General features: G+C 34.8%; 2 protein-coding genes and 1 pseudogene across 2 annotated transcripts; all 3 read right to left on the bottom strand.

Annotated features, from left to right (window-relative positions):
- On the bottom strand, positions 5,290-6,089 carry LOC18596084 (dirigent protein 21). Its single transcript, XM_007024344.2, has one exon. It carries the CDS (start codon positions 6,026-6,028, stop codon positions 5,483-5,485), a length of 546 nt encoding a protein of 181 aa, XP_007024406.2. The 5' UTR covers positions 6,029-6,089; the 3' UTR covers positions 5,290-5,482.
- LOC18596085 lies at positions 8,782-9,655 on the bottom strand (annotated as a pseudogene).
- Positions 12,759-17,821, bottom strand: LOC18596086 (IAA-amino acid hydrolase ILR1-like 4). The gene is made up of 5 exons (XM_018123844.1): positions 17,292-17,821; positions 16,762-16,887; positions 14,921-15,235; positions 13,657-13,785; positions 12,759-13,444 (listed from the first exon to the last, which is right to left on the bottom strand). Exons 1-5 carry the CDS (start codon positions 17,652-17,654, stop codon positions 13,031-13,033), a joined length of 1,347 nt encoding a protein of 448 aa, XP_017979333.1. The 5' UTR covers positions 17,655-17,821; the 3' UTR covers positions 12,759-13,030.

Below are 22,603 nucleotides of genomic sequence, written 5' to 3' on the forward strand. Positions count from 1 at the left end.
TTATCTATGCATTTATATATATACATCTATGTTTATGAAATCAAAGTTCATGAGTATGGTATATGGTTTTGCATATGTGAATCTTGCATGTTGAACTTTGAAAGTTGCTAAGTATTGTCAAATTGGTGTTCATTGCAACAAGGAATTTGGCTGTAGCGAAATAGACTCTCGCTGCCGCCAGAAACTCTCAATGGTGGTGCAGTGCTGTCACTTTGACAGTAATTTTGACTACTTTTCAATCAGAACTGGGCAAAGTGGTAAACACTAAAGTTGTAGCCCTGCCTATTAGCTTTCTAATGACCTAACAAGCATGTTAATTGGACCCATATAGTGGAAGATATGCTTGAAAAACTAAACTGTATGCAAACCGAGAATGCCTTTTGCTGCAGCGAGAAACGTGCTGTCACATTGCTACCTTGCTCGGGTTTTGATATAATTTCCTTCACTCCTTTATCTTCATGATTGAGCATGGGTCTTTGCAATACTAAGAGTCCACTGATCAATGTCCAAAACAAGGGGTTTAAGAAAGAAATTAAACCAAATTGCATTGTTTTCAAAACAAGTGCATCATGATTTCCAAATTCTTCCTATTGATTGCTTGTTCCCTTCTTATGTTCACTCACTGAGTTTTATACTCACGTTTTTAAAATTTATGTTTTCAGATTTGGAGGTAGTTGGAACCTAGTTTAAGTCGCACACATATGCTCCTCTTCTTGGTAGGTAGTATGGCATCTCAGTAGCTACACCTTCACTATGGTCACTCCGCTGGAAGTCTAGAGTCCTTTTCGTTGAACATATGTACCTTGATGTAAATTGTTAAGATATATATATCTTAAGCAATAGACGTTTATGTTGATTAATGTTGCCACTACGAGATGGCATGAATGACATTATTTTGAATCATAAATGTGAACATATGGTTTCTATGGAAAAGTATTGAAATACTTGTTGATAAGAATTATGAAATACAGTTGTAAGAACGAGTGATGAAACCGATGAATGGAGTCACATAAATAGGCTTGCTTGGGCTTAGTGGGCTATGCCCATTGGGCCCATGCACCGGTCATGGCCCGAAAATTTGGGCTCTGACACAAGCAAATCATGTGGAGGAGATAGGAGGCTTTAGTTCCATGTCACAGATGACTATGCTTAAGCAGCAGGTTAACAAGTTAATGGATCTCTTAAATGAGAATGGTTTAATTAGCAATGATGGTAAGAGCACCCCTGCAAACACTCAACCCAACAAACACTCACTTGTCAATTCTGCCTTTGCAGGTATTGTCTCCTATTACCCTTGCTTCAATACACATAATAATTTGCCATTTGAATTCAAGCATGTTAACACTGTCATGATTAAGCATGGACATTGGATCATGGACTCGAGTGCAACTGATCATATAGCCTATTCCTTAGATATTTTTCTTCAAGCCAACCCTGTAGAGAATTATTTCGTTCAACTGCCAAATAATAAAAAAGCATTAGTTTTCCATATAGGCACAGTTAAAGTAAACTCTTCATTGATTCTGTATGATGTCTTGTGTGTACCAAGCTTTAAATTCAATCTAATATCAATAGGTAAACTTACTTGTAGCAAGAAAAACTGTGTGCTGTTTACTGACTCACATTGTATTATCCAGGATAGCCTCTCTTGGACAGTGATTGGGGTTGCTAGGGCTACTTCAGTGTTATATCTGATGCAGGACAGTGAGCAGGATATGTCTAGATTTTGTTTTGACAAAGTTGTAAAGTTTCCTTCAGTTTTCTCTATTGATTCCTGTAAACCAGAAAACAAAATCAAAAGTTTTAATATTTGGCATTTTAGGTTAGGCCATGCACCTTTAAAAAGGATTAATGTGATCCACCAACATTGTCCAGTTGTTGATTGTTCAAATGAATTAATATGTGAAATCTGCCCCTTGGCAAAGCAAAGAAAGCTTTCTTTTCCTATTCATATTCAAAGTACAAATGCTATTTTTCAATTGATTCATGCTGACATTTGGGGACCTTGTGAGGGTCCAACTTTATCAAAATAGATATATTTTTTAACAATTGTGGATGACTTTTCTCGATTCATGTGGGTATTCTTAATGAGAAACAAGTCAGAAGTCTCAACCATTATTCCTTCTTTTGATACATATGTACAAAAGCAGTTTAATTGTTCAATTAAATGCATAAGATCAGATAATGGAAATGAGTTTAGACTTGCTGATTTTTTCACCAAAATTGGCATAGTTCATCAGCTGTCCTATGTAGGTAACCCTCAGTAGAATGATGTTGTTGAAAGAAAACACCAACACATTCTGATGGTTACAAGAGCCTTAATACATCAGTCAAGTGTCCCTCTTTATTTCTGGGGAGATGCAGTCCTCACTACAGTTCACATAATTAATAGAGTACCTAGCAAAATAATTCACAATAAGTCACCATTTGAATTGCTACATGGAAAGCTACCATCATATGACCATCTCAAAGTTTTCGGATGTTTATGTTTTGTTTCCACCTTAACACAAAATAGAAAGAAGTTGGCCCCGCGAACAAGCAAATGTATATTTTTAGGCTATCCAAATAATGTAAAAGGGTATAGGGTATATGATCTTTGTGCACAAAAGGTCCTGATATCAAGGGACATTGTTTTTCATGAGCATGTGTTTCCATTTCATTCATCAAGCAACAACATGCAGTCTGACGCATTTTATCAAACACATAGTATGCATGATGAATACATGGAAGATTTTGATGCTTATTCACCATATCAGCATTACCAACAGCACACAACACCTAAATTATGTTCTCCTGAGCCTTCATCATCATCTGAAACACCTTCTTCATTGAATTCAAATGACATTTCCCTCAATCCACCCTTCAATGACAGCATATCACCTACTGCAGACAGTTTTAGTGTTGATATGAGTACTTCTCAAGAAGCAGTAGCACCAACTAGAAAAAGTACAAGACAAAAACAACCTCCTAAGTACCTTGATGCATATTATGTTGACATACCTTCACAATCTAATTCTGTTACCCTTCATCCAATAACCAAGCACCTATCAACTAAACAACTCTCACCTGCACATAAGGCATTTGCTATTGCTTTGTCCCATATTCATGAGCTAAATTCTTGCCATCAAGCTATAAACTATTCTCATTGGAGAGAAGCAATGGACCTGGAACTGAAAGCTTTGCAAGACAATGGTACATGGCCCATAGTACCTCTGCCTTCAAATTCACATGTAATTGGCTGCAAGTGGGTATACAAGATTAAAATGAAGGCAAATGGTGAAATTGAAAGATATAAGGCAAGATTAGTTGCCAAAGGGTACAGCCAAGTTGTAGGATTTGATTACCAGGAGACTTTTAGTCCTGTAGCAAAACAGTCCACTGTTAGAGTGTTTTTTGCTCTAGCTGCTGCAAATGGTTGGTCTTTATCACAATTAGATATTAATAATGCCTTCTTTAATGGTGATCTAGATGAAAAAGTATATATGGAGATTGCACAGGGTTATGCTGTCTAGGGGGAGTGTCCAAAAGGATCCAAACTTGTCTGCAAACTACACAAATCCTTATATGGTTTAAAACAAGCTTCCAAACAGTGGAATGCCAAACTTACTGCTTCACTTTTGCAGTTTGGATTTACTCAATCATCAACAGATCATTCTTTATTTACTTTGAAGACTCTTACTGGAAATTTCATTGCTCTTCTCGTGTATGTAGATGACATACTCATTGGGAGTACATCTATTAATGCTGCATTAGAAGTGAAAGAGTTTTTAAACTCAAAATTCAAGCTCAAGGACCTTGGAGTTGTCAAATACTTCCTTGGACTTGAAATCATTGATATACCAGTAGGAATCTCTATAAGTTAAAGAAAGTACACTTTAGATCTCCTTGAAGAACAAGGGATGTTGGGAGCTAAACCTACAAACACTCCCATTGACTATAATCATAAATTGTAGAAAGCACAAGATGGAGAATTATTGAAGGATCCAACATGTTACAGACAGCTTATAGGCAAACTACTATATCTTACTTTTAGTAGGCCTGACATATCTTATGCAGTACAAACATTATCACAGTTCATGGACAGACCTAGTCAGATTCATTTGATGGTAGCTCACAGAGTATTAAAGTATTTGAAAAATGCTCCTGGACAAGGAATTCTAATGAAAAGAAAATCAAATCTCAAGATCACAACTTACTCAGACAATGATTGGGCTAGATGTCCTCGTAGTAGGAAATCAATCACAGGATATTGTGTGTTTATTGGAGACACTCTTGTCAATTGGAAATCCAAAAAGCAAGCTGTTGTTGCTCGCAGTTCTGCTGAAGCAAAGTATCGTTCCATGGCTTCCACCTGTTGTGAATTAATGTGGCTGAAGTACTTGCTGGCTGATTTTAAGATAGACCATGATGATCCTATAGACTTGTATTCAGATAGTCAATCTGCCATTCATATAAGCAAGAATCCTGTGTTCCATGCACAAACAAAACACATCGAGATGGATTGCCACTTCATCCGAGAAAAGGTGTTGGTAGGTACAATTAAACCTCTTCACATATCCACTGATCTGCAAGTAGTTGATATTTTTACCAAGGCTTTGTTACCAAATCAATTTTATAAGCTACTAGGCAAGATGAGTGTTCATGATATTCACACCTCCTCTTGAGGGGGAGTGACAAACAGGATCCAAGAATAAGTCCAGAATTCTTCAAGACTCGAGTGAGAGTGCTGCAGAAAAGAACAGAAGAAAGAAGTTCAAGGAAAGAAGCAATAGAGCTGGACAGAACCATACACAACATAAGATAGCATTACCTGTACGCAACGTTTTGTTCGTTAAAAGTTCTCTCTTGAATCTACACACATAAAACATACCGTTTCATTTATGTATAGTTTAAAATTCAGTTAGTGTAGTTAGTTAATTGTATAAATTAGGATAATTAGTTTTCTACTTTCTGTTAATTGCTCACTGCCCTATGTATATAAGACAAGGAATAAACTATCTTTTGTGGAGAATTTTATTCTGAAATAGATCAGAATTCTTTCAGCCGCCTTAGCCTTTTTTTCTTCCTATTTTTTCATATTCTGTCAACGACTGAGGTATTTCATTCTAATAAGATCTTATCTTATATCATTTTGAATTAAATTATATTAGGGAGGGCTATTATTTAATATATCAGGGAGGGTTTAGAGATGATGACAAAGTAAAGCTTTCACCTTGCATGATGACTCAACGAGAGAGAAAGAGGCACACACATGACAAATTACCCGCAAAAAATGCAAGACGAAGGCAATTGTTCAATTAATTTTCATTGACAAATTCAAAAACTAACTTATTACAAAATGCAACATATTATTTGTTATATATTTTTGCTTTTGGATGTAATTAGAATATATATATTATTCTTGTACAAAGTTGAAACGTGTAAATTAAGACAAAAATATCATCCCGTATAATTTGAATTTTGCCAATCATACAACATTGAACTAGTAATGACGGGCTGAAACATTGACACGGAGAATTGAGTAAGAAGTAGACTGGTCCAAGAAAATAGTTTCGAAGGTAGCATAGCCCGTGGCATAGCGGAATTTGCCAGTCCCTGAAGCCACACTATATTCTCTGACGGCCTTAAATTGGTTGTTGTTTCCTAGTATCTGGATAGTGCTACCGTTGTAGGCCATGTTGGTGAAGACCAATGAAAAGGAGACATAAGCGTTGAGGCCATCCAAACTTGTAATGACATATGTACCTTGGCCGCGTCCAACTGTCGCTGATGTTAGTTCCGGACCTTCTGTAACGAGGTCGTCAACCACATAAAGTGTTCCGAATTGGGTGAAATTCCAAAGCTTGCCAGGAAAGCCTACGACTGGAAGGTCAGTGGAGTTGGGACCGCCTGAGGAGTAGTCGTGGAAGTAGACAGTCATGTTGGTTTCTTTAAGTCCATCGTCTGCCTTGGCTGGGACTGAGAAAAACACCATAACTATGCCTGAAACAACTAGGAACACCAAGGAAACGTTAGTCTTAGTTTCCATATTTCAAAATGCAAATCAAAGCCCAAGATAATTAAGGAGACTTAATTATCCGTATCTGTGTGATAATGTGGAGAGTCGAGACTAATATGAAGTCCTTTTATAGTTAAATGTATGCATCTGAAATCGAAAGATCACGGCACGTTGCCAACGTTTACTGTGTTCTAATCTTTTTTTTTTATTATTTCAAAATTTTTAATTTGGACGCTTGTCTGAGTAAAGAAGCAATATAATTTTATACAATTTTCTGCAATTTTTTTCCAAGTCAATCAATAATTCTACAATAACTTAATATGAATTAATTACTTGTTTTTTTAATTAAAAATATAATATTGTTGTCTAAGCAAATAAGCAATGCGATAGATTAAGTTGTGCAAGGTTTTCCTAGTCAATTGATATTATTATAGTCAATCGTAATCTTTTGTGGACTTTGATCATGATCTTACATCGCATCAGCCACTCGACAGTTGTCATCTATTACAAAGGATGGGAACTTGAACCAAAAATAGATGATGGGAACACGTATATTCGAAGGCACTGTGGTTGGAATTGAGGATTGGATCTGGATGGTAAGGTATTTGATGAATTGAGCTTAAAGGCCTTTTTGGATATGAGAAATAAAGGAAGATAGATCATACACATTACTACCCCATTTGTGCCCTCAAACAATATTTTAGTTGGAGAAAGCTCCAATAATCTAAAAAGTCCATTTTTGTTCATGTACCGATAACTGCAGTTGTTTCGATGAACAAGAAAACGTCAAAATACCCTTCATGACAATGACTCAACGAGTCACAAACTCAGAAACTAGCAAAGATTTAAAATAGAGTACTTTTCATAAATGGGCCTAAGGTATAAGGTGTTTTTAAGAATGGTCCTCCCTATAATTTTATCTGTTTTTAGCTAAGAAAAAAAATTAGATAAAATTGTCCTTAATGAAACCAACCTATTCGTTAGGCTCCACTCCTCAACCCAAAACCTATTAACGGGTCAAGTATGTTTAGGTTTGCGTCTCAAACTGACTCATATTTTTTGAGCTTTCTTCACCAGACTATTCATCTCTGGAGTATTTCTTACCAGAAAGAAAAACGTTTAAGTATTTTGAGCATTTTGGAGTAGTTTTTGATACACGAAAAAAATCTGTGAGCGTTTTGAGTATTTTTAAACATTTTAGAGTGATTTTTGATATATGAAGAAAAATTTTCGAACATTTTGAGCATTCATATTTGTTAATTATGTTGTTAAATAGAATATGGTGTATCGTTTGAAGTTGTTGATCTTGTTAAATGAAATTTAGTAGTTTTTGTGATTTTTGGGAATTATGTAACTAGTTTTTAGGCATTGCGTGATTGATTTTGGATGTTGCGTGACTTACTTTAGACATTACGTGACTGATTTTTAATAAGGCATTGTGTGACTAGTTTCTGATAAGGCATTGCGTGACTGACTTTGGGCATTGTGTGACTAGTTTTTGATAAGGCATTGTGTGACTAGTTTCTGATAAGGCATTGCGTGACTAGTTGATAGGCATTGCGTAACTAGTTTTTGATAAGGCATTGCGTGACTAGTTTCTGATAACCCATTGCATGACTAGTTGATAGGTATTGCATGACTTGTTAGTAAGGCATTGCGTAACTTGTTAGTAAGACATTGCGTGACTAGTTACTAAGACATTGTGTGAATTAGGCATTGCTTAAAAATCAATCACGCAATGTATAAAAACTAGTCATGTAATGTCTAAAACCAATCACGTAATGACTAAAAACTAGTCACATGGTGATTAAGTCACGCAATACCTAAAAATCAGTAAACTTAATTTTAGGGTTCTATGAATAAATCAATAAACTCAAAAGCCTAAAACACACACACACACACACACACACACACACACACATATATATATATTTTGCTAAGCCATAAAATTGTACATTTCATAAAAGATAGGTTACAAAACTCCATAACTCTCCAAAGCAAGAGAAGATATATCCTTATCGGGAGGTCTTGCTCACTCCCCTTATACAAAAACAAAATATACCCTATTTACAAAATATTTCCTGAACAATTTGAACTCAAAATCTCGTAAAAAAATCAAAATCCCTAGCAAACATGCTTAACAATCATCCCAATTCCAAACACAATAAAACCGTGAACCACCATAAAACCCATCAAACATGCTTTAGCTGTTCTTTCTCCCTGAACAAAATCGCTGCTTGCAAAGAGTAAAATCGCTGTTCATCGCCCTTAAGAACCCCAAGATCCACCATCCAAAAAATAAAACAAAATAAGAAAGAGCTTAATGTCATATCCACGAATTGGATGGCGAGATAAACATATTTAAGCATAGAGAGAAATCGAGATTTAATTTTAAAATTTTTATCTAGATGGTGGGAGAGAGAAAACTGAAACCATTTTAATTTGTCTAAAATTGTTTAAAGGGTATTATTGTCAAGTCATACAAAAAAAATTGACCAAAAATAGTTAAAATTATAAAAAATGATATTTTTGAATTAGGCTTATGAGGAAGGTTATTTTTCACAATTTTCTATTCAAAATATTACTATCATATTATAAAACCACTATTATTTTCATTGACAAATTAAGGAAACAAAATTGCATCATCTTATTGATTTTTTTTTCTTCTCTTGGGATTGAACATGATCTTGTTGAACGTTGAAATTTGAAATACATGAACAATATATAGCCTCTGTAATATTGCGAATTTACCCATCATAGAACATTAATTAATGTAATAGTAGCTAGTGACGGATTGAGATGTTGCAGCGGATGATCGAGTAAGAAGTAGAGGGGTCAAAGAAATAATTCTCGAAGGTAGCATAGCCTTTTGCATACCGAAATTTGCCAGTCCCAGAAACCACACCATATTCTCTAATGACCTTGAGTTGGTTGTTGTTACCTTGTATCTGAATGGTGCTACCATTGTAGGCCTCGTTGGTGAAGACGATTGAGAGAGAGACATAGACGTTGAGGCCATCCAAACTTGCGGTGACGGTTATGCCTTGGCCTCGTCCTACTGAGGCAGATTTGGGGTCTGGACCCTCTATTATGAGGTCATCAAACACAAAGAGATCTGAATTGGGTGAAAGTCTAGAGCTTGCCAAGAAAGCCTACGACTGGAAGGGTAGTGGAGTTGGGACCGCTTGAGGCATAGTCGTGGAAGTAGACAGAAATTTTGGTTTCTTTATGTTCATTATGATCTGCTTTGGCTGGGATTGAGAACTTCGCCATGGATATCCTTAAAATAACTAGAATTACCAAGGAAAAGCTGGTTTTAGGTTCTATTTTTCCAAAATCTAAATCAAAGCCAAAGATAAAGACACTTAATTGTATCTGCCTTAACAGGGGCCGATTTAAATGAGGGGCAAGGGGGGGCAATTTCTTTTAGATATTTTTAGGGCATTTAGAGAGGAGAAAGGGGGCAGTGGACCCCTCGTGATTTTTTTTAATTTTTTTCTTTTTGAAATTTAGAGATTCATTGTTAAAATATATTTTAAATTAATATTTTGTGATAATTATTTAATTTTAAATATCACTATACAAATATTATATATAATATAACTAGCCAAACTCCGAGCTGAAAATACTTTTATGCCTGAGTCCAAGTTTAAACATCACTATATGAAATATTATGTACAATACAAAATATTAAACTTTCCCTTAATGCCTCACTTCCCCTCTTTCCCTTAAGGCCTTATTGCCTCACTTACTCTCTTTCCCTTAATGCTTCTCAATCCTTAAGAAAGCATCAATATTTAGTAAACATTCATTTATTTTAATTAATTTTTTTTCATATTATTTCTTTGCTTCATTTTATTTCTAGGTATTTAACAATCTACTTTTTGAATTTTAATTACTTTTTGTATGCCTTTTTGAATTTAAACACTAGATGACAAAATAACGGTTAAAAGTATATCAAAGTTGTTTCTAACGGCTAGAAATTACCTCAAACAGAAAAATCTGACTCCCTAAGTATAAAAAGAAGCTCCAACTATCAAAGAAAATAATTTTTTGAAGATTGAATGAGAAAAGAGCTACTTTGAGCAAAAAGTCAAATATCTTTCACAAAAAATACTTGTCTTTTATTCCAAATCCAGAAAAAATATTTGAGCTTGATTGTAACCTATATAGACTTGTAAAGGTACTTAGTTGTACTTCTTTTTCTTCTCTTTCTTGGGAAATTAGAGTGTGACAAACACTCTAGAGTTTGGGTTAGAAGCTCACTTTGTAAAAGTTTAGTGGAAGCTATTAATTCTATTAGTTTAGTGAAGTTGGGTTAAAAATCATTGATTAAGAGATCAAGATAGTGGATGTAGGTCAAGGGGACCGAACCAGTATAAATACTCTTGCATTGTCTACTTCTCTTTACCCTTCCTTACTTGGTGTTTTGTAATTCTAAAAAGTTCTAGTCTTTTCCTTCTTTTAGTTGATTACATGCTTTTTAAACTCTAAAGGGCTAAATAGAAAATTTTTAGTGTTATTCACCTCTCTCTAGCACTGCAACAGGACCAACAAGGATTTCAAGTCAAGCAAAACTTGATTACCGAGTTTGTTTGAATCATGAAAACTCTATGATATAGAGTTATTTGAGCTTAATTTTGATAGTAATTTAGCTTAGTTCTTGTTGTAATGTATAGAAATTAATAGGTTTTATTTAAATAAATTTAAATTAGTTAATTTAGGTGAGTCATCTAATCTTAGTTAATTTTATGATTAATTTGGTGTTAATGTGATTAAGCTAGGTTATTATTGATTTATTCATACTTTTGTAGGTGTTTAATGAAGAAAGAATTTTAATAGAAGAAGGAAAACAATTTCGAGGTGTAGACTTTCATTATATATATTTTGGTATTTCAATCATAACTCTCTCTACATAACTCCAAATGAGATGATTCTTAGACCATTGGAAAGCTAAGAGAAAACGCTACAAATTTTATGTTTACCACTTTGTCCAGTTCAGCCTGAAAAGTGGTCAAAAATCTTATTGAAATTAGAGTACTGAAGCAGTCCTAGAACAATTATGATTTTTACTATTTAAATGGTAAGGCTGGGACTTTGGAGGAGGTAGGTCACAGCCCATGTAGTCTGATGAGGAAATCTTGATGGGAATTGACTTTTTTCTTCACCCAACTTGCCCTAACGTCAAAGCTTTATAAAAATAACCTTTCGAAAGACTTTTAGGGGAGAAGAAAACACCAGATTGAGAGCTGAAAATCAAGTCACAAAATCATTAAAGAAAAGTCTCATTTGAGCTAAAGAAGAAATTGAGGAATTCAAGAAGATCTGGAGATCAAGAATTCAACTCTTGGGTTCCTTTTATTTTTTTGTTGTTATTTTATTTTCTTGGTTTCGGTTGTGATGATTAACTTTAATTTGATGATGATGTGTAACTTGATGGGAAACTAATTCATTTATCTAATATTATGATTGAAATCAATACGTAATCTGATTTATTTATCTTTCTTTTGCTTATGTTTGATAGATTTAAGTTATTTATTTTATTATGTTCTTAATGCTTCTAATTGACTGGCCACCAATTAAATTGAATTAAAAACTTAAGTTAAACCTTGACGAAAGAAATTTATGTAGACCTTGAATAGAATAGCGTATGATCGAATACACTTAGTTGATTAGGTGATTTGATTTGCATATAAGGTAAACATACACCTATAAAAAATTAATTAACCTAGATATAAAAATCACTTTTCAGCTACTCCTTATAATACAAGTGAAACACAAAAGTTAGTTTTTTGAGTCGTCAGAAAACTAACAAAAAAGCCTAATTGCATACTTTCTTGAGTGACTTGAAAAATAGTTTTCCGACTTTGTGATTCGGCTAGGAAGAATGTGATTATGCGGAGAGGACAAGTTGTTGTCCACCTTGTTAGCATAAAAGCATAGTTGAGAAAGCTCCCTCTTTGTGAAGGTTCAAGTGCAACTGTGTGTGCAATAGTTAGAGGCCAAACACTTGGGTGGCTTGGGTTCTTCCTCCCTTTGTGGTGTACACGAGCTTGAGTGGAAACGAGACTAGTGCCGTATCTTCTCTCAATCAAGAGGATTGGCCATCGTGATTACCACATCACTTGGTAAAGGTAATACTATTTTTTGATTACTTCTCTTCTAGTTTTGCTTGTATTAAAACTACCAAAGTGATTCATGGGTGGTAGCATGACATGGTACATTTAAATTTTTATTTGTCGCTGCATATGATAATTGTTGTCTCTGAGTTTTATGCCATTCTAGCACAAAACTGGTGTTATTTGCCATATTTCCAAAATCTAAATCAAAGCCAAAGATAAGGACACTTTGTGCATGTTTGGTGGGGGACAAGGGCATAACCAATTTCCATTTAGGAGAACCTTGTCTTCTTATATTGTAAGTATTTTTAACTTCTTCTGACTCCTTTTGTGAAACATAAGTTGCTTGATGTCATAAATAAAATTTACAGTGTGTTTATTATGTTACAGTCTTGTAAATTTTATGTCTTCAAACTTTTGTTTATATTTCCTGAACCAATTTTGGTTTTAGATCTGTCATTACGTTGGAATTATATCAGTTTGGTGAAATAAAGTCTAAAAATGAAGAAAAATGAAACTTGAAGGGAAAAATAATGACTGTACACAATTTGTGTGTGCAAGATGTGTCCGTGTAGCATTATCCTCTACTTTATCCAAATAAAATGAATGGCAAGAAAGTTTATGCAATTATACCCTGAGAATTAAACAATGATCTTCAAGTGAATTCTCTCAAAAGGGAGTTTCTCATTTCTGTTTTGATTTATCAATATTAAACTAAGCTTGATAATGTAGCAAAAATATCCAAAAGAAGAGGGGAAAAGAAAGAACAAATAATTAAAGTACGTTCTAACTTTTGAAGACACTGATAATGATGAAGCTTGAAGCATACGTTTGATGTGTTCAACCAAAATAAGGTTGTATTTACAGCAGCAGTTTTCCAAGTGCCAACCCCAGTGAGGAAAGTCAAGAATCTTCACAGTTCATCGTGCAATTCTTCCTTTGGTGAATGAAATTTTGGCTCTGCTGCCAGGAGATACCTAGCAGCCAATGATGCATGAAGTGCAGCACCATAAGGAAGTACATCTTCATTGATCATAAAGTAGGGTGAGTGGACAGATTTGAGCTGTGGACCGGTGTCATCCCGCATTCCAAGCATGAAGAAATAGCCAGGAATTGCCTCTTGGTAAAATGCAAAATCCTCAGATCCCATGAGTGGTTGCATGTCTTTAACTTTGTCAGCACCAAGCATGTCCCCTGCAACATTTTGGAAGTGCTCATGCAAGTCCTTATTATTTACGGTTGGAGGGAAAATGGGTACCGGTTTCTCATTTTCGTAGAAATCAACAGTTGCACTACACCTCTGCACAGCAGCTTGCCCTTTGATAACCTGTCACTCGAGTAAATCAGATTTTTGGGATGGCAAACTTATAAACACGTGTGATTAGTACAACCTTCTAAATGCTGGGAATCCAAGAAAAAACAATATTTTTCAACCTCTTTCTTAACATGTTAGACAAGGCTTTTGTTTTCTTCTTTGTACTTTTAAGGATTGCTGAACTATTTGCAAAATGGCTAACACCAAATATCTAACTAATATACCTCCTCAATCCGCTGCTTTAGTTGCGTTAGACTTTCTTTGGAAAATGCTCGGAAGGTCCCACCAATTGTAACTGAATCAGGAATGACATTGAAAGCACCACCTCCTTGAAATTTTGCAACTGTCACCACCTTCATGCAAATGGTTTGTTAAAGTCCAGAGCATTATAAAAAGTACATATCATATTGGTTTGATGAGCCGGGGAAAATATGTCAACGGAAGGAAAAGAAAAATTCTGTCATGATTGCTAATGGACAGGAAGAATGACTTAAGCATCGAAAAACATATCCTGCAAAGTAAAGAAAATCTGAGAAAAGTAATCAAAATTCCACTAGGTTACATATTATATGTTATCTTTATTAATGAGAGTACATAAGATCCTGAGCTAATATTTCTAAGAATGATAATTTAATAAATATAACATATTTGAAATTGAATTGTCAAAGGGAAACCAAAATTTTTAGAAGTTCTCCCTTTGCATTTTTAGTTTAGTGGGGAATTTAAGAACTAGTTGAACCTAGAGATCTCCTCCCTCTCATCAACGGATCAGAAGTGCAAAGCTGCTTTTCCTCCCTCCATCTATACTGTTTTAACTTTACTCATCCCTTAAGACCTTGGTTTTGTTCCCTAACCAGTATTTACAAGGACAGGTTCATAGAGTTGAGTAATTTCAGGTTCTAATTAAAGAAACATAACATGCTATTAACAAAATAAACATAAATCTATTGCTAAATTAGCTTAACAGAACACTTAAAAATACACCACAACACCAACAACCAATTCAAAATGTATATGCAAGCACATGACATAATTTCTCAGTTATTCTTTATAATTGTCCGTCATTCCATCTTCACAGATGGTAAACATGACCATTCACTCAAATGCACATCCTAGCAACTTGTTGCCTGATAATTACATCAGCCACATCAAAGTAAACTGCTGCAGCCTCGTTATCGAAAAACTGGTATCATTTACTTTAATCTTTAAAAAGGAAAGTTTTCTGAATCTTCAACATTGCAAGGAGTTCTTTTGAAAAAAAAAAAAAATTTGCAAGGAGAACCACTCAACTTAATTCCAAAATCCAAGTGAGGAATCATCTTGATTACAAATTTTAGAGAAAGGTAATTTGGGCCATAGAAGGACAAAACAGCATCTATAGCATAATAACAGCATTATAGTAAGCCAAAAAATATAGACAAATCATTGCTTAGTATGCACAGGAAGGAAAGCACAGAATGCAAGAAGCAGTGCAAAAAAGAAATGTACCTGGGAATCCAGTGGATCAGCTTCACGTGAAACAAGATGTTGTAGGCTAACAATAACATTAGAGGCTGCCAAAATTGGATCTATTGAATGCTGAGGAATGGCTGCATGGCCTCCTTTTCCGCTTATTACTGCTTCAAAGAAGCCACTCCCAGCCAATAGAGGACCGGGCCTGGAGGCCACTGTACCAATAGGTTGATCAGGTACAACATGTAGCCCAAAGATTGCATCAACGTTCTTTAACACACCAGCATCTAGCATCTTCTTTGCCCCTCCACCTCCTTCCTCAGCTGGTTGGAAAACAAGAAGAACTGTACCCTGATTAAGAAATAAAATTGAACAGCATCAAGCATCTATAAGTGAAAGAAGGAAGCTAACACAGTTAAAACTTGCGGGGGACAATGTGTGAATATCAATAGGAGAACAGGTACTGGCTACAGAATAACAGGCTAGATAATCTCAGAGAACTGGTACTGGATACAGAATCACAGGCTAGATAATCTGCTGCCTTTCTTCAGTTAGGTCAGAAGTCTTTCTCTAGCCAGAATTTCAGGTTAAGAGTCTATCGATTGTCAGCATAACAATGAATAAAGTTTCTAACAAACATCCACAAGGAACTTTAAGTGCCTTTTTCAGTAAGAGAATTCTCAGATGTTTCAATTACCTACGAATGCGTAGGCTCCCTAGAGCTACTTAGGGAGGTATCTTGTTGTAACAATAAGATTTTGAAACAATTCCATATTCCTATTATACATTAATATATTGTCTTTTATGGCATTTTCTCTCATGTCTACTTTACTGCATGCACATCCTCTACCTTCATTATTATAGAAGAGAAAAAAATTGATACAAGGAGATTCCGTCAATCATATCCGACAAAACTTACACTGATGCCCCATAATACATTAAAGGTGCAGCATAGCCTTTAAACTAGTATCTATGCAAAAAAAAAAAAAAAAAACAGTTATGTTTGTATTGCAGCCAAATCACCAGACAAAATGACACACAATCCTTTATTACTTACCAGAAAGCAAGTCATCACATAAAGTGACAGTAAGCCAACAGAAGAAGTCTAGGTCTCATAGAAAAACTGTACAAGGCAACCAACTCAAGAAGAAAAGAAAGCCAATTTTGACAGTGAAATAGACTTTCTCTATCACCATAATAATCCCCTCTCAAAAGGCCATCTTTCAGATAACCATTTCTTTGACTAACATCTATGTAAGAAAAAATCAAAAAATGGGAGAGAGGAACTGCAACAAGAAGTACAATATTATTCAGAAGTTTTGTCTTTCTCTCTTAATTATATCTAATTTCACTATCCTTTCCCCAAAAAATGAAAAAACCTCTCCAATTAGAGAGAAAGAGTGCTCTTCCCTTCTTCCACATCTCCATTACCAATGAAACACTATTCCATCTTTTTAAGGAAAAAAAAAAAACTAACAAAAACAACTTTCTGTAGCCAATCATTCATACCATCATCTTGGTAATTTCTTCATTATTTGACCCAATCATTCACCAGCGAAGCAGAAAGCTTCAGTTCAAGCATTCTGTAGCCAGGGCATCCTGGGTACGGTATAATTGATAACTTCAGTTTTGTGGTTCGAAAAATAGTATTGTCTGCCAGAGCAGCATAGAATGACATTTTGATAAACGAATATATTCACTAGCATTTCCTCCATATCATATATTACCAGTTGAAATTAGCAATTTTGCAATGATATAATACCTTTTTTTGAAGGAGAAGAACAGCCAGAAGGCCTAGATACCAAGAGATAGACTCGACAAAATTGGATTGTGGATACATAAATATGAAATTAATAAGAGAAATTGATTTGACACACCTTTAACTCTTCAAGATGCTCTTTTAGTATTTTTGCAGCACCAAGAAGCATTGAAACATGAGCATCATGCCCACAAGCATGCATCTTCCCTGGATTTTTACTCTTGTGCTCGAACTCCACCAATTCCTACACATTTCAAACAGCCCATTCACAGAAGTTCACAGTTGATTCCTTTCTTCTTACGATATGAAGAGAAAAATAGAAAGCAAACATCTTTTTGAACATCAAATACAATCGGTGAGCAAGAGTTTGACTAAAATAATTCTGGTTTACCAAAAAAAAAATTCATATTAGCACAATTGGTAAATCATAAGATTAATTTCAATGAAGTCTTTACACCAAGAATTGACATATCAAGCTCAATCCATATACATCCAACATTAGTGAAAGTAACACAACTCAATAAAATCACTGAATTATACAATAATTAAGCTTCATCTTTGCAGATTTTGTTAGCTTGAGACAAACTAACTTTAAAAAACCAGAATTTCTAAATGAATCAGAGAAGATAAGAGAAAAAATATTCAAACCTCCATAGCAAGAGCATCCATATCTGCCCTTATTGCAACAAAAGGCGGTTTACCAGTCCCAACATAGCCAACAACACCAGTAACTGAAACTGGGTATTTATAAGGAATGCCCATTTTATCCAATTCTTCTCTGATCAGCTTACTAGTTTCAAATTCCTCATATCCCAATTCAGGATTCTCATGTATCTTCCTCCTAATACCCACTATCCAATCAACAAGCTCCTGCCCCTTAGCAAAATGAAGAAACTTCTTGGGGATTTCAGACCACCCATTTGATGAGCTCAAAGAAGAAGATGACAAAACAACTGTTGTATTAAGCAGATGCAACATCAAAACAAAGGATACAAACTTGGAGAAACTCATGCTTGTTTTACTGGGGAACAAAGCTCAAAGCTTGAACTTTTTAGGTCAAAGAAGAGAATTTGTAGGTAAACGCAAGATGGACTGTTAATGGTTTTTGTTGAAAGTTATTAAAGATTTTGGCTCCTGAGAATCCTGAGCTATGTTTTGCGGGGTTGCTGTTGTTCGTTATAATAAAATAAAAGCATTAGGTGACTTTGTAGCTGTACCTATCACAGTCCACAGTTCCCCACGTGCTGAATTTACTTAACTATTTCTGACACCCTGGTTGGGAAATCTCGGACGGCAGAGAAAGTACGTTACGAAATGTATGCTAAGAAAATGAACGGTAAGATGATTTCTTTTTCTTTTTTTCTAAGCTTATTTATTAGGGTTAATGTCAATGGAAAAGCACTTAAGATTAGCTATTAAATCAATCTTTTCATTTTTAATAAATTTTATTATCAAGTATAATTTATTCATAAATACTAATTAGTGGGTAATGATATTGATTAAAGTGATATTTAAAATATTAATACATTATCTCTTCTTTAATAAAAAAATAATGAATTTAATGTAAAATTTTTCAATATATAAGAATTAATTTTAATTAATATTTATCAATATCCTAATTTATTAAGATAAAAGAAGTTCCCTGGATTTCATGTTTTGTGGGAGTGGGTCACAAGTTTTGAGGGGGACCCCATAGAGACCTTACCAACCGGTCAAACGTACTGGCAAACGTGCCAACATGGAAAAAAAGGATGATCTTCTTATAATCGCCGACGCCACGCACGCTTTACAACAAAAAACACATGTCTCACGAAAAAAAAAATTATCTTATTTATAAATTTAAAATAAATTTCATCTTTAATTAATATAGGAAAAATACTCTAAAATTGGATAAGATTGCTTTTGAATGGAAGGTGAAAAGGTTTGTTTTAATTAATTTATTTATTTATGTTTTATATAAAGATATTTACTTACTTTGTTCTTATATATTTAAATAAAGCATTTATGGTAAAATAAGGAAAAGCATTCGAAAAAAAAATTTCAATAAAGAGTGGCTACTAATATAGGGTAATATGTATATTTTATTATCATATTATAAAGTTTTACGATAATAGAATCTTTTTAAAATATATGTAGAGTTTTTATTATTCCAATCAATTAAATAAATTTAATTGATTCTTTTTTTGGCTAATAACTATTTAATTTTTTATTTGAATAAATAGTTATTTCATTTTACTAAGCAAAGGGATTGATTTAGTGTTAGGCCCAACCATCCCGTTTTTTGGGTAGGCCCAACCATGAATGAATCGAATATTAAAGCCATTGCGTTGATGCTTTATTTACTCTTTTCGCGGCAGGTTTTCAAAGGAAAGCTGACTATGTTTTCCAGGACTCCACCTTTCTTCTTCTTTGTGCGTATGTTACTCTCTGTTTGTTTCCTGCGAAACAATGAGAAAAAAAGATTACTCTACTTTTGAACTGAAATTTTATGAAAATCCAGATAGAAAAAAGAAGACCCTTTTACCCAGTTAAGGCTGTAGAAGCCTAAGAGTCCTTCGTTTTTGTCAGGTTTCTTGAGGCTGACGAATCAGATCAAGGACCCTTTTAATTCTTTCTTCTTTTGTTGTTTTGATTAAAAAATAGTCAGGTAGCAATCTAAGAATTCTCATTGACCAGATTTAATAGAATTCAGGTAGCAATCTTAAAATTCTCAATTATAGAAATATATGATTTTCAAGTAAATGATATTTGTATAAAAGCAGATTTTTTTGCCCTGTACAAGTGATGTTGGTATTCATAACGAGAGGTCATCTCATAACTCCACTCTATCCATATTAAAATTCGACTTTCAAGATGAAATTTTAAGTTCTAACTATTGAGATATCTACTTAAACCATAAAAAAAAAAAAGAAGAAAAAACGAAATTTAACAAAATGACTTCTAGTTTTATGGTAGAACTAATATGCAAGTGAATTTAATTTTCCTAATTTTCCTCACTTTGGAACTTTTCATGACAGAGATTCAATAAACCATTCAATTATATATATATATATACACACACATATATTCTTTTGTGTTATGCAAACATACTGTTTTGTGATAAAATATGTAACCTGAAGTAGTTGAATGCATGTTATTTTCTAAACACAAGAACTCATGTCATGGAAGTGTACTAGTGCTTGTTCATCCTTGCTTTTCTTGCTGTTGTTTGCTTCTCCGTTGGCTTGTGATAGTTCAGAAAATGTTGACTTCCTGTATAATAATTCCATCGCAGTGAATGAGAGAACAGAATTTGCTGATCTGATATCGCGAGAACCAGGTGTTAAAACAAAGAGAAAGCGAGGGGATTTAAACATCATTAATGGGCGTTCTAGGCATGGAAGGAAATCAGGATAGATACCAAGAGCATGGAGCAAACAGCTGACAGCTTTGATCGTATCTCACAATTTCCTGAACATATTATCCCTCAGATCCTTGTTCTCCTGCTTTGTAAAAAGGATGCAGCTAGAACCAGCGTCCCGTCAAAGAGATGGAGACACATATGGGCTTCTTTCTCAAATTTAGTCTTTGATCAGCGAAAATTTCATGGACAGCTGATAGATTTACATATGTCTTCTGAAGTACAAATTCAGAAAATCAAGAACGTGCAGATGTCAGGAAATTACGTTGACAACACTCTCTAACGACTTGTTGAATAAAAACACAGTATACAGAAATTTGTGTACTCGTATAAACTAGTGGATTGATGTGGCATTTGAAAAATAAAATGTTTCAAAAAAATGAAATCAGAAAAATCTTTTTGAGTTTTACAATCAAATATAAAGAGACTATTTATAAAAATAGTTTATCTTAAATCTACTAGTAACTCAAGTAAATAAAGAAGTATTCTAATCTTAAATTTTCTTAGAATGTAAGTAAAGTAAAAAAATAATAAAAAAAGATTATGTAAGTAAAAGAAAATATCTTAAGAGAATATCCTATAATATATACAAAGATGCAAATAAAATAAAAAGATCTTAAATTAATTCTCCTTTACTCCCCTCAAATTGAAGCATGAAGATTGGAAATGCCTAACTTGCCCAATAAAGCTTGAAATCGCTCTTGACCAAGTGCCTTTGGTTAATATGTTTGCCGGTTGATATTGAGATGAAATTGGTTGGGGTGATAAAATTTTGAATTGAATATGTTGCCAAATGAAATGGAGGTCTATTTCAAAATGCTTGGAGTGCTCGTGAAAAATTGAATTGTCTACGATATGCAATGATGCCTGATTGTCACAAAATAAAGAAATTAGATATGGATATGATACTCCCAAATCAGATAGCAGTCGAAAAAGCCAAAATCTCTCCTGCAATAAAATATCTTCAATAGCTATATGTAAAGAATGAATGGTCAAATGGGGACTTCTGAAGATGATAAACCTGGTGCTCTCCCTATTTGTCAAAACCTTGAGGAATCTTCATGTAGACTTCCTTTTCAAGATTGTCATGCAAAAAGGCATTGTTTACATTTAACTTATAGAGTTCCCAATTGCACACTGAAACAAGTGATCGTGAGATAAAGTAATTTGCAAATGAGACACCCAACATGTCGTGTCTACAGCTTGATGATGTGCGATCCAAAGGTGCACAGCGCTCCCATTCAAGACCCTCTAGTGTTCATCTTTCTCATACGAGGCATTCAGTTGTGCAGACCTCTTGGTCGAGACCTTATGGTGCATGGCCCATGTGTGTGTGGTTTGGGTGTGTGTGGCACTCCTGTGCGAGCCTATTTGGGACGCGCTCATAGCCCGCATGGCCTCCTGTGGTGCAAGTCGATTGTGTGTGGCCTGTTGGTGCAAGGCTCCAATGTATGCGTAGCCTAGGTGCACTTTCCTCTTGTGCATGCCTTGTGGGCACGCTGCATGTGCACGTTCTGAGTATGCGCGACTATGTTACGTGTAGCCTCCTATTATGGGGCTGTGATGTACATGAACCGCTATCATGCAGGCTGTGTCTACGTGTTCTTTTGGTGTAAGGGCTCTCGGTGTGAGTGGTCTGTGTGTGCTCCTTGCACATGAGCTGGCACTCAAGTGTGCAATCTTCTCGCGCTTTTACTGCTTGTGTGCAGTCTTGGCGCCTTAGGATGGCATTTTAAGATTCTTGATCTGTGTCGTGCTGCGGGGCTCATCTGGGTGCGTGCTATTGGTGTAACTCGACTTTGTAACTATGTGGGTCATATAGAAACCCCCAATCAATGGTGGTCCGATGCTAATTGTCAATAGGCCCCCAAGTAATGTTGCCCCAAAGTTGATTTATGTCTCTAAGGCATGTGCGGCACAAGTGTGTGCTACTGGTCTGAGCCTTCTAGAGTTAGACTAGTCACGAAATCGCAGATCGTGACATTTTCCCTACTTAATTTAGGCAACACCCTTGTGATCTCTTTCCATCTCAAGTCTTTTTCGAGGTCCCCACTAGCTTCATGGGTTCATTTAAGATAGCTCCTCGTTGGTTGACTCGGGAACACTTCCAATTCTGGATGCATTTGATCGTGTGGATATTTAGCTTAATGCAATATTTGCTAGAGAACATGCCACTTCAATTTCAAAAAAATACTTGAGTTTACCAAGATCCTTGATGTAAAATTTTGCATCCAAATAATGTTTCAACTTAAAAATGCGATTGAAATTGTTTTCATGATGATAACATCATCAACATATGTGAGAACTACAATCCATTCATCAAATCCTTTGAATATAATCTTCAAAACCTTTAGCAATTTTTAAATCCTCCATGTACAATCTTCAAAATCTCTAGGTAAGTGATTTTCAAATCCTCTAGATACAATCTTCAAAATCATCGAGTAAGTGCTTCCGAATACAATCTTTAAAATCTTTAGGTAAGCATTGGATCTAAGATTGGAAATCTCTAGAATTGACATCCAGTTTTGATATCGATCTATCGATAAATCCCTAGATCAAC

Source organism: Theobroma cacao, chromosome 6 (assembly GCF_000208745.1).
Source record: "Theobroma cacao cultivar B97-61/B2 chromosome 6, Criollo_cocoa_genome_V2, whole genome shotgun sequence".
NCBI classification, from domain to species: Eukaryota; Viridiplantae; Streptophyta; class Magnoliopsida; order Malvales; family Malvaceae; genus Theobroma; species Theobroma cacao.

Coding starts and splice junctions, on each gene's coding strand:
- LOC18596084 (XM_007024344.2), bottom strand. CDS start 6,028: ATGGAAACTAAGACTAACGTTTCCTTGGTGTTCCTAGTTGTTTCAGGC.
- LOC18596086 (XM_018123844.1), bottom strand. CDS start 17,654: ATGAGTTTCTCCAAGTTTGTATCCTTTGTTTTGATGTTGCATCTGCTT. Junction 15,236..16,761: donor AGCATCTTGAAGAGTTAAAG/GTGTGTCAAATC, acceptor TTTCTTAATCAG/GGTACAGTTCTTCTTGTTTT. Junction 13,445..13,656: donor TAAAGCAGCGGATTGAGGAG/GTATATTAGTTA, acceptor CTCGAGTGACAG/GTTATCAAAGGGCAAGCTGC.